The sequence below is a fragment of the Sander lucioperca genome, chromosome 12, assembly GCF_008315115.2.
Source record: "Sander lucioperca isolate FBNREF2018 chromosome 12, SLUC_FBN_1.2, whole genome shotgun sequence".
Taxonomy (NCBI): Eukaryota; Metazoa; Chordata; class Actinopteri; order Perciformes; family Percidae; genus Sander; species Sander lucioperca.
In genome coordinates, this window is record NC_050184.1 from 32,208,870 (window position 1) to 32,221,814 (window position 12,945).

A 12,945-nucleotide genomic window follows, 5' to 3' on the forward strand; every position below is an offset into this window, starting at 1 on the left:
GTGCTAAGTCCTCCATGCTCGGGTCCCCGGGGCCTCCTCAAATGGCTCCCCGAGGCTCCCCCCGGCAGGAAGACGTCACAGAGGCACAGGAAGGGAAAACAACGCACAGCCGACCTCTCTGAGGAACTCTCTGTGCGGCGAGCTTTGGGTCAGCGCCAGTCTTGACTTCATCCGGCGCTGGGGCCCAGATGTACTGCTCTCTGGTGGTGCTTTTCAGCATGAGCGAACCAAATAGTGAGACTTCCACCATTTCGGAAGTAGACAGTTTTTTTTTTCTTTCAAGATGACAGGTAACAAATTGATGGCAGAGAGCATCAGAGGAGATGAGGGAGAAATAAGGTCAGGGTGGATGTGTTTAACATGTCTGACAGGCGAGGAGCCACCTGGGGACCACTGCAAAGGTTTACTGCTTCGATTCGGTGAGTTTTTCCTCTTCCTCGGACGCTCGCATCTCTTAATCCCAAAAGGGATTTTGTGCAGGAAGAATTTCAGCACAGCTGAACTGAAGCTAGATGGCCGATCCTCCTCCGGCCAGATTTATGACCTGAGATGAAAAACTACCTCGACAGTCTATTGTTTTGTGGAAGATGGAAAAAGAAAACAAGAACAAAACGCTTGGTTACTTTGCTTTGTCTGCTATATTATGTCATGTCTTTGAAGGATGAAGCCTGAACTCACCCCTGCAACCCAAACTGAACATAAAGCACAGAGACTACTTACTTATCTTTACCCAGTACTAATTGGTTGTTTTGACCCAGTTTACCTTTAAAACTGTCGCAAACACTGTACTATTAGTTGTATAAAACGATGATAAAAACAGCAAAGGATACACTTAACAATCTGTAACAAATAGTGATGCTACTATATACTTATACACAGCATTTCAGAAGGAAATATTGTACTTTTTACTGCACTACATTTATTTGACACTTACTTACTAGTTACTTTTTTACGTAAAAAAAACACATGATATGATGCGGTACTATACTACTAATCTACCCAATAGTATACGAAGTATCTAAAATTGGCTCCACATGGACAAACTACACTATTACAATTATTTTACATAGTGGTAAAACAGAATAATAAAATATACTTCCACTCCACTACATTTTTACATTTCACATGTACATTTAGCAAATAATACAGGACTTATACTTGTAATTGGAGTTTGTTTACATTGTTGTATTGGTACTTTTACCAAAGTAAAAGATCGTAATACTTCTTCCACCACTACATGTACAGTAGCATTAAAAAGTAGAGTAGATTATAACAGATTGCAACCATATCAGATTTAAAATAAACAAATATTTTAAGAAGATATGTGTTCAGGATTTGGATGCAAGATGGCTGCACTGCAGTAATAAAGTTGAAACAAGTTTATTGCACAATAAAGCTCACTTTAGAGTAAACCTAAAACTATTGTGTGTGTAAGATTTGTCTTCTTTATGTTGCCCATTAAGAAGCTCAGTGCGTTATTGTAGGTAACAGATTGCAGTTTAGTGTTCTTGTTTCTACCTTTGCAGAGAGTTATTTGTGCATAAAGTAAATGTAGAAGAAAATGACATAATGTAACATATCAGCCTGTTCATGTTGATTGACTAATAGTTATAGGTCTAAACAAACAGAAGAGGAAACATGTTGGAAACACTCCTGTTGAGCAATGGCTCCATGAAAACATCTCTTCAGATTAAACACAAATCACTGCTCTGACTGTTCAAACTTCTTCCTCTCCTTGCCTCGCCAAAAGAAAAAGCTAAAATAGATGATCCAGAAACAGGGAAGGATGTAAAGTGTTTTTTCAACGTCATCTGGGAGTGCAGTTCCGATTCCCAGATGGGTGCTTAATGTCAGCATTTTGTAGTCTTGCCAGAGAGCTCTTGTTAGAAACAGACCTGCACATGGTAATATTTCAATGGCTTCTGCTCTCACAGTCAGTTTCAGCATGTTTCAAACACTCCCTGGCTGGGGAGATGGCCCCTTGCTCCACCTGCATGTCAAAGATATTAATGGTTCTGAGTCACTTTGTGGCTCAAGACTCAGGTACCTTGCTTCCGCTTTGACTGAACATGACCGCTTTTCCAAACGGAGGAGGAGGACTTCTGTCTGCCCGACAGTCAGCTGAGCCTCGGTGGGGGAGAAAATCCTGTCTGTGGAGGCGGTTCTGTCTCCTCAAACATACAAGAACAATGTTTTTCATGTGCCAGAGAGTTTGGCAGGGCCTTCAGACAGAGGGAGGATGATGGAGGGCTGTACAGTGAATAGGATGGGTGGGTGTGGGGAGCTGGTAAAAAGGAAATCCCTGAGAAGAAATTAGGGAACAATACAGACTGTCGTAACATAGCTCTGTTCTGATGCAGGCTTGGACAATCAACCTCCCGCACTCAGCAGCCTGCCAAAGCCTAGAGGCAGAGGTGAGAATCCAGTAATACAGACATTTTATTTTTTTTTTGCTTCCTTAAACAAACAATTGAACAGGGAGTGTATTGCAGCTCTGCAGCCTCACAAACACAGGAATCATTTCAGTTACAGTCGTATTCAGTACAGAACAAATGTATTATCTAGATCAAACAGGAGAATCATATCATCCTCTCTGGCATGCGTGACAGCATATATTTATTATAGTGTATGTTTGAGATGTCTCTGTGTGAGTGTGTGTTAAATTAGATTTAAAAATTGATATGAAATCGCCAACAATTTTAGGCTTTATTTAGATTATCTTTGTTAAAGTAAGTGATTTTATTTTATTTATTTTATTACGGTAGTAGTGTTTTCCAGAGTTTCTTTGGTCATTCTGCTACTAAGTAAATAATTAGCTATAGTTACTTTGTTATGGTGGCAATATACAAAAATATGCAAAGGGCAACAAAGACTGGGGTATTTCTTGGGGACGTTATTTTACAGATCCATCATGGTGTCAGTCCAGACCTTCGAAACACAAATCAAATGGGCAACATTGTCAAGGTGGCGAGTAAAAACATTGGTGAGCGTCAGTTTCTTTGTCAGACATTTTTCATAACGAATCTAAAGCTTCCTTTGTTTAAGGAATTTCACTTCCTGTCCTTGTCAGAAATACAGGTCTCTAAAAATGAGGTGCAAAATGTTCAATTATCCCACGTGTTAATAAATGCTCTTAATTCTACAAAAAAAACATAAACTCAATCATGGTTCCAAGCTTGTCCCTATTCTTTTTGCAGCATTGTCTCTGCTTTTATCACATAAAGCTTTTAGAGTATTCTGTATTGCATGTGCTGTACAAGTCTTTAGTTGTCCTATTGTGTTTTTATTGTGTTTATGTTTCCTTGCTGCTGAAAGAATTCCTCATGTCTGACAATAAATATCTTATATGGACTGAACTGAGAAGGATTTGTTTTCGTTTTTAATGTGTTTTCTGGGTTAATTAAAAAATGGCCCAAATAATCTCCAAGTATCACCTATCAGCCTCTCCAGCACTGAAACATTGGTACTGCTAAGGTCCATCAAAGAGCTATATATCTGTCAAAGCCCAGTAAACATGCACACTCTTCATGGGAAAGTCTCTGTGTACAGGGCCTGTGGGAGAGATGGCGGAACCATTGGGACGTTTCATTTCAGCAAACAGAGGATTTCCTCAATCAGAGGCTAAAGAGTGTGCAGTGAACAACCTTGCTGACAGAAACATGGAGACCTACGCTAGCAGCTGGGCGTGCTAACAACCTCTGGGATTTACTGTGGCGTGCAACACCCTTTAGCTACAGCATGGAGAGCCAGAATCAAACACATACTGTACATGCACACATCACACGTGCACTCACTAACCCTAACACCAACAAGTAAACCTTCAGAGAATCACAACTTTGATAAGTCTTATGAACTTCCTTCCTAGTGACACTATTTCCTTTTAACACATACTTTGTATAACTGTAAAACTCCCTTGTGCTTGATTAAGATGTTTTAATAAATGCAGCACAGAACACCTGCAGTGACCGACAAGTGAGAGACATTTAAGAAATATGGAGCATGATGCTTTTGTATTTGCTATCTCTCATGCTGAGATTACTCCCTGTCATAAAATCTAAACTCGCTCACAGCTGCAGTTACCGGTGTCCAATAGGAAGCGGCCAAAAAATCCTCATGTCCACTGATGTTCAATGTTAACATCAGTACATTTCTACGTCCCTGCGCTCGCTGTGCCAGCTGCTGCTGAATGATGCATTGTTTGATGCAGATGGTGGAATCCAAAGACCTCACTCTTCCCTTTTCCATAAAGCCAGTCTGCTATTAATAACCATATATCGACCTCCTTTGTCAACAAGAGCGACACCTACAAATAATATGCTTGAGGGGGACAATGGGGAGTTCCCTGCGATGAAAACAACAGGATGAGCCAGCTTCATGAGTGTGTGTGTGTGTGTGTGTGTGTGTGTGTGTGTATTTGTGCGCACGCACACTTGATTGATGTGAGCCTTGGTATGTTGGATGGTTAGTTTCTTGAAGAAACATCTCACTGACAAACTACTGTAAGTAAAATCTGTTTTAGCAAATTTGTGAGACCTGTTGCAGCTTATTTCTACTTATAACAGATTCATGTTTTTATCTATTTCATGTGGGGAAAATTGCAAATCTATTTAATTTAAATATACATGCTAAACTGCCTAGATAACAACATACTGTACAGCCTGATCTTATCTTTATTCTTACTGGTTGCAGTCTTTTCATTGCATTTTGTATTACATGTATAGTTTTCACACATTCTGTTGCCTTATTGTTTTTTGTATGTTTGTCTCTGGTTGAATGGGTCCGTTTCACGTTGTTGCATCTGTAACGCCCCAGCTAACTGTGGGGGAGATAGGCCACAGCTAGCATACAAGAATTTCAGGTGCTGTTAAATGAGCAACAATTTAGTTTTGTACTTCCATAAGGTTGGTGGACTCACAAGAGATTCACAGATTTTAAACAGCACACTTTGTAAAGCAGCCTAAAATTGGTGGAGGGCCCCTTTAAATAACTCTGCCTTGCTAAAAATAAATTATTTTGTGTGGATAAAGATCTGAACTGAACTGCAAGTGTTAAGGAAGTGACCCAAAATTCAAATGTTTTGTGAAAAATGTATAAACGAGTATTAACACAGTATGCACTGCTGTGAAGCAACACATGGTGGCAGATTTTCCTCAGATAATGAATGCCTCCAAACTATACTAACCTTCACTAACTTGAAAGCTAAATTGTGCCACATTTACAGGAAATGAGTCCATTTTAAGTGAAGTGAGAACACCCCTTGTTACGGCTAACTCCGTCAATCATGTCACAGAAGGTATTGCTGATTAAGGTGAGTTAAGTTTAAGTATAAAATTTGAGCTTGTAACATTTTAATAATATTGTATTGATCATTTCCTCCACTATACAAACTAAAGTAGTTCAGTCAGTGTATAGATGCTGTTTGTGTTTTGATTATCTCAGCTGCTGTTGGTGCATTATGCAACCCAGAATCAGCAGGAAATGCAAACTGCAAACTGCTATGAAGATGTTGTTCTGAAGTGTGAGTATCCAGGTGTTGACATTGACACTGTGGATTACCACTTTGTGGCATGGTACAAGGTCAGTGATCCCCTTCATTAATGTTGCTAAATTTAAGCTACAATAAATGGCACAATAATAGTTTGTTTTATCTTGTGTGTCAGTGATTTTCATTTAATCTGACAAATTAATTTTTGGTTGTTACTTTAAACAGCTCACCAACCAGAAGAGAAAAAATGGAATCATCAGAAAGGCTAAAGATGACAATACCACGAAGTACTACAGCTACCGTCGTTCACCCCGACCCAGTTTTGGAGAGAAACACAGTTTGTTGCTCCCCAGGGTGACAACTGAAGACTCAGGCACCTACGAGTGTTGCATCGGTGCAAATGTGGGGAGTCAAAATCAGGATCTTACAGTCAACCTAATGGTTCACGGTAAGCTATGAATTTAACTTACACCACACTTAAAGACTCAATTAAAGCATCTGAACTGAGCTACAAACATATCTAGATAGTATGTTGATAAGGTTTTTGATATCTCATCTCTAGTGTTGGGTATAATGAGGGCCGGCCCTAGACTTTTGGGGGCCCTAAGCAGGATTTGGTTTGGGGGTCCCCCCTCAATATAATGTGTAGCCACTTAACTTGACAGGGAAAGTAAATATTAGTTTAAGCACACATAATGTACAAGTAAGCATGTAAAGACTAAAGTGAGACAACATCTTTACATAGACACTGGAAAATGCAGTATTTGTCTATTGGCTTACCCCCTAACCCTATGATTGGTCCTTCTCAGATCCTTTTGTTTGATCTGGTTAAAGTTTAATGCATATTCTATTCTGTTTACTTACTTTTCATCGTGGTGATAATGGGTATAGATAGTTTGACGTACTGTATGTCTTGTCCCACACTGTCCCACAGCAACACTAAAATAATATAGCATTAATAAGAGAATTGAAACAGATATTTAAAAGTAATGCAAAAGTTACTTTCTCTAGTAACTTATTACTTTTAGCTTATACGCAGTAATTGGTAAAGTAATTCAATTCAACCTGATCTCACAGAATTCCATGAAATGAACACGGCCCCTTAACTCAAAATCTGTGGCAGTTTCACGGAAACGCAAAAAATTCTGTGATGGGCCCACGGAAGAATTCCGTGAAATGAACACGGCCTATCCCTGTTATATAATGCATCTTCAGATTAGCCAAAATATTCCAATATGATAGTAAAGGGTTAAATACATGACTAATGCTCAAGAATTAAGAGTGTCTTCAAGTTTTTTGGTTACAGCTTTTTGCACCAAAAATGAGCACTTCATTAATATAATCTGTATATATATATATCAAAATAGTTAATAATTTATCTGACAAAAAGGAAGTTCATGACTCAAACTTGTCTGCTTTAACCTTATTTCTGTCACAGAACATGTCGAGCCACATCAAAAAGCAGGAAACACCTTTTTATCTCCTCAAACACACACATTTTTTCCTTTCCACTGTGACAGTTATGCATTTTCTAAACATATATATTCTACTGTTCATTAAAAATGAAATGTCCACCAACAGACAAATGTTGCCTCTACTTGATAGAATAATTCCTTTTTTAGATAAAGACATATTTTCGGGATTGGATTGGTTGATTGATTGGTTTAAAGGAATAATGTTTAATCATCGATGAGATACAATTATCAAACAACATTTATTATTGTGATAGATTTCTGCTCTGAAATATCTAATTTAAACACTGACTTCTGTCTAAATACAGCGTGTGTGACCCAGGCTGACCTGACAACAATGACAACTGTGTTGAACACGACTCAGTCCGAAGCAGACTGCCACAAACAAGTGGAGGACCTGCCAGTCATGTGGAGCATTATAGGCTATGTGGCAGTGGGCCTAAGCAAAATCGTTTTATCTCTAATCAGCATTTGGGTAAATAAACTCTATTTATCTTCACGCACTGTACACTATAAGAAAGTCTGTAAAAATACAGGCTAATATACTGTGTTAATTAATAAATTATATATAAATTAAATAAGGAATTTTCTGTAATGATTTTTCACAGGTGTTTTTCCCGTATTTTGTTTTGCGCAATGCATCTTGGGAAGAAGACTCACCGCAAAGCACGAAAAAATTCACAAAGCTGTTCAAAAGTTAACTGTTTCACTGGGATTTTGGAGCAGTCTTTCTTACACCTCTGTGGTAAAAGTTCAGAAATATATTGTTTATGATATAGGGACTTATACTTCGTCCAGCTTTTGTTAACCTGTGTGTTTTTTTGGGTGTCAGGTTGAGAGGGTAACGTTAACACCTAACATTAGCTATTTTAGCCGGTTCGCCCGCTTTGTAACGTTAACGTTAGCTAGGTACAAAAGGCAACGCCGTCCGTGTTACTATCACGGTTGGGCTGACTTAACCAGCTAACGTTATCACAAGCTAAAATGGGGCCGGTTGGGCCAGCTAGTTAACGTTGACCTTAACGTAACCGCTAACGTTCACAGATACTCATTTTGGCAGGTCGACAGGCTAACGCCATCTTATTATAGCCGGTTTGTCCGCTTTGTACCCAGCTAATGTCCGATGGCGGTAGTTGGCATGATAACGTTGGATTTGTTGCAAGTTATGAAGTAAACATGGTCAAGTCAATTCATTTATGGAGCACATGGCTGAAATGCTTTATAGATAATTAAAGCAGCCATATTATGCTCATTTTCAGGTTCATAATTGTATTTTAAGGTTGTACCAGAATAGGTTTACATGGTTTAATTTTCAAAAAACACCATATTTTTGTTGTACTGCACCGCTCTCTCTCACTGCTGCAGCTCCTCTTTTCACCTGGTCTCTGTTTTAGCTACAGAGTGAGACCTCTTTTCTTCTTCTTCTTCTTCTGTACTATCTTTGATTGCACTCATATGTGCAGTAGCTCAGATGTAGATCATGTAAGCTAGCTAGCTCCATAGACAGTAAAAGAAAGGCTGTTTCTATAACTTTGGTCAGTTACAAGGCAGGATTAGCTGGGAGACTTCTAAATGAGGGCGCACATGTAAGTAGTTCTTTTGTAGATTATGGTGACCTTGTGTGTGTTGTAGCAGTGCTTTGCTATTGAGAACGAGGTAGCATGCTAGCGTTAGCATGCTAGCGTTAGCATGCTAACGCTACGAGCTAATGGTTGCAGTTAGCCTGCTCGTTTCGGCTTGTGACGTCACAAGCCGTGCCGATTTTGAACAGCTCACCCAGAGACTGAAGGCAGGACACATTCAGAAACCGTATCTCACTCAAAACAGCATGGATGGATTTTTTTCAAAGTTTGTATGTGTGTGGAAGCACCAGAGACACAACATAACACCCCAAATCCCAGAAAAAGTGATTTTTTCATAATATGGGCACTTTAAAATGAAAATGGAATGTGTAATGGAGAAGAGGAATTGATCAAAAAGATTGTCATGTCTGGAGGTGGAATAGTGGAGGGGCTGGTACTAATCAATGTAGTGCATTGAAAACAGAAAAACAAAATATTTGATTATTGCAATACATCTGAGTTCAATTCAATTCATTTTTATTTATAGTATCAAATCGTAACAAGAGTTATCTCAAGACACTTTACAGATAGAGTAGGTCTAGACCACACTCTATAATATACAAAGACCCAACAATTCCAGTAACTCCCCCAAGAGCAAGCATTTAGTGTGACAGTGGTGAGGAAAAACTCCCTTTTAGGAAGAAACCACGGTGGTGAGAAAAACTTCTTTTAGGGGGAAACCTCGGACAGACCCAGGCTCTTGGTAGGCGGCGTCTGACGGTGCCGGTTGGGGGTGTAAGGGACAGTGGCAATAATAGTCTCAATAAAGAAAATGGAACAGTGTCTAAAAATAGTAGTTGTAGTAGTCTGAAGTCTATTAAATTTTCCGTTTTACAGACAAAATTACTATAAAGCTGTTAAATTTAGAGGGGACATATCAATCTCATTTTCCGGTTCATACTTGTATTTTGTGTTTCTACTAGAACATGTTTACATGCTTTAAAGAAACACATACTTTTTCTCATACTCTCTGTCTAAATATACCTGTATTTACCCTCTGTCTGTAAACACTCTGTTTTAGTGCATGTCTCTTTAAGCCCCCCTCCCAAAACTCCCAGTCTGCTTTAATTGGCTTGCAGGAAAAATATGGCGTACCTTTGCAAAGGCAGTTCTCAAGCTGTGGGTGGAAATACTCATGGCGGTATATTCTAATGAGGCTGCATGTAACATAGTAAGGGCAGCCAAAACTTAATGGCTTGTTGATTCCCATGTTTTCTGATCAAGACACCCTAGTGGGTTTGTAGGCACTCCAGATACCCAAATGTATGTGCACAAGCACTGAAAAAGTAAGTTTCATGATGTCTCTTTTAAGGCAGAATCAAAGTGACAGAGATTGTTTTGCATGTTTACATCTGCAAACCCAAGAACAGTGGTTAAACCATTGATTTGAGGCTTTAGAAATTAGGACTTATGTGTTTTGCTTCTGTTTCGCAAGAAAAAGTTTCGCTTCTGTTTCGCTGGACTTCACCTGGTTTGAAGGGGAAGTACAACTACATGACAGTGCTCTCTTAAAGTAGCCCTCTGTGGTGTCATTTTATTTATATTAGATGGGGCCTAAAATGGAGCCTTGAGGAACAAAACAGCAGAAACTGCAGATGTGGGCTTAATATACTTTAATGTGTCATTTTAGAGGGCATAGAAAAAACAACGTATTTTGTTAATCAATTTGGAGGACTTGCTGGTCCGTCCTACAGTTAAAAAAAATAATTTTACACTCAGTGGCCACTTTATTAGGTAGGCTACACTTGTAAAATCGAATGCAGTTCAATACAACAGCTCAGTAGTGTTGCAGTAGTGTTGAACTGGACTACATTATATTGAGAGGTGTTTCTAATGATTTGCTGACCCCATTTACAAACATGAGTGGGGAAGAAATATTAGAAACAACAGAACAAGTGAGCAATTATTATCTTTGTTAAGGTAGAATTTGTCTGAGCTGTTTTATTGGATTGCATTTGATTGTAAGGGTGTATGGGGGGGGCGTTTAAAGGAAATACACATTATTAGATGCATTATGATAAGACATTGGCTTATTCCACCTACCACTGAACATTATGAAGCATAAATTATGTTTGTTTTTGAGTTTTTATATCTAGTGTGAAACCACTACAGTTTGTCGACAGGTCGTAGGCGAGCTGACTCCTGCTCTGATGCACCATTTCCTCTAACAGCAGCCCGTCTCTTCGTTTTTCTTTTCTTACATGCATAGTGTGTGGGCTTCTTTCCGTTGAACAATTTGCTGAATTGATTTGATTTGTGCCGTTTGTCTCTTTGTTTTGGTCGTTCAGGTTATTGAAGCTGTTCGTATGAGGTCTTCAAGACGATGGCGACATTAGTGATAAAGCGGACCTGTGAGGAGATCATGTAAATAGCGGACAAATCTTCAAAATCAGCTATTACATGTGATTTTATTGTTGCATTTCTTATGTACTGTACTTCACTTGTTTTCAGAGATTTTTTTTTCCAGTAAAGCATCCTCAGTTTGTAAAAATATGTCACTCTGCTGAACCAAACCACCAAACAACAGAACAGACATGAGAGGATGCAAGGCTTATTTAGTGGTTCAAAAACCAGACACACACACACACACACACACACACACACACACCATGCACACACTTCTACAGGTGTAAACAGCATTTATTGTAGTATATGATAGCTGATATTGTGATATTGTAACATTGAATGTATCTGTGTACAGGGATTTTAACAAACTTTGGATATGCTAACAGAGTTTAAATGACAAAGCTCAGCTAATTATTTGTGTTTTTAATTGTGCTGTTAATTACTATGAAAAATAATACATTTACTTTTCACGGTAAAACTAGAGCAACTGTACCACGTTATACTTTAGTTCCTGTCATGAATAGAAAATGATACCACTCCGAAATGACTAGAACCACAAACACCAATAAACATATCAACAAGCCGTTATCAGATGTATACTGTGGTAATGTTATCTTTAAAAATCTCTTTCATTATCAGTTTCAGACTTTTAGTTTGAAGGCTGAAGACCTCTTGAGGTGAGTGTTTAGGAAGTGTGAAAGTGCAGCATGTCGAGATGCTGTATTCATGCTCTCCAGTCTGTATCGACTCTCCCTGTTGGGGATGTAAAGAAATCCAGCAGCTTTTATCCTGCAGACACTAACACCCACCGATCGTCACAGTGAGGGAGCGGCTGAGCGTCTGCCTCTGAGTTCTCCTCCTGGATTACAAAGTCAAACTAATACAGAAAAAGCATTACATGGATCACTGGCTTTTGAAAATGTTGATTTGAGATCATTAAGGAGGCGAGGTGTCTCACGGAGAGCAGCTCAGCAGGCACAGCGTGAAGGAAAATGTGCACAGATCCCCACCTACTGGCACATCCTCAGACAACACCACCACCACCACCACATTCAGACAGAATCAGACATCAACTGAATCATCAGGATTTTCTCTAAGAGTTGATAGAGTTGAAGAGTTGAACTGTTTTTAAACAGGCTTTACATAATTTAAATTATTGAGATTTGGTATTTGGTCTGATGCATCATGGAGTGAGCCAGTAAGTATAAAATCACTACTGGGTTTAAAAGAAAAAAATTTGATTCATTAAATTTGTGATTTAATGATGATGTGGTAATATTTTTTTGCTACTATATTAATGTTCTGAATGTAGAGTACAGACACTTTAACTTGAGTTTTTTTAATTTGAACAACAAAAACAAATTAGAAACATGCAGAACAATGCTGTTCATGTTTTTATAATGGCTCATGCCAACTATGTTTCTTGGGTTAAAAAAAATGTAATCTTTATTTTTGTATTGTCCTACTTTTATATTGACACTAGAAAATGGGAGCGTAAAGCACCATGCTCTTTGTAGTAAATATGGAGTATAACTATCTATCAGAAAGTATCAGGTTCCAGTTACAATAGGGTTTATTTTCTATAAATGGATTTAAATGTATATTTAAACCTACATTTTGTCATTTTTTTAGTTGATTCTTAGCAAAAACCCCTTTGTTCTTTCACAAATATGTGCTCATTCATGTGTAATTACTTCCACCAACTAATCAAAGTATTCTCGTACGCGTAGAATCTGCCATTCAGAATCATTCAGAATACATACGAGCGAGTCGCTTGAATGACGGTCGCCATGTTGCGCCTCCATCTTTAAAATACATTAGCCAAAGAGGGACATACCTCCGCCTTTCGCCCTCTTACGCTCAGTGTCACCGTGACGAATGCCAGGGGGAGATTACTCGCCAGAGAAACGAAAAAGAGAATTACAACGACAACGCGACAGGCAAAGCAACAAGACCAAAGTTAATATTGGAGTGGCTAGAACAGCTGCGTGTAAACGATGGAGATACTAAGAGCTAATTT

General features: G+C 38.7%; 1 protein-coding gene across 1 annotated transcript; it reads left to right on the top strand.

Moving 5' to 3' along the window:
* The first annotated feature begins 5,203 nt into the window (after positions 1 to 5,203).
* LOC116043626 lies at positions 5,204 to 11,522 on the top strand. The gene is made up of 5 exons (XM_031290455.2): positions 5,204 to 5,308; positions 5,440 to 5,577; positions 5,711 to 5,933; positions 7,266 to 7,432; positions 10,868 to 11,522. Exons 1-5 carry the CDS (start codon positions 5,282 to 5,284, stop codon positions 10,913 to 10,915), a joined length of 603 nt encoding a protein of 200 aa, XP_031146315.1. The 5' UTR covers positions 5,204 to 5,281; the 3' UTR covers positions 10,916 to 11,522.
* The last annotated feature ends 1,423 nt before the right edge of the window (positions 11,523 to 12,945 follow it).

What these genes read in the sequence shown, in the direction of transcription:
- LOC116043626 (XM_031290455.2), top strand. Translation starts at nt 5,282, where the DNA reads ATGTCACAGAAGGTATTGCTGATTAAG. An exon ending in AGTCAACCTAATGGTTCACG is followed by an intron (nt 5,934 to 7,265) that starts GTAAGCTATGAA and finishes GTCTAAATACAG; the next exon opens with CGTGTGTGACCCAGGCTGAC. An exon ending in TATCTCTAATCAGCATTTGG is followed by an intron (nt 7,433 to 10,867) that starts GTAAATAAACTC and finishes TTGGTCGTTCAG; the next exon opens with GTTATTGAAGCTGTTCGTAT.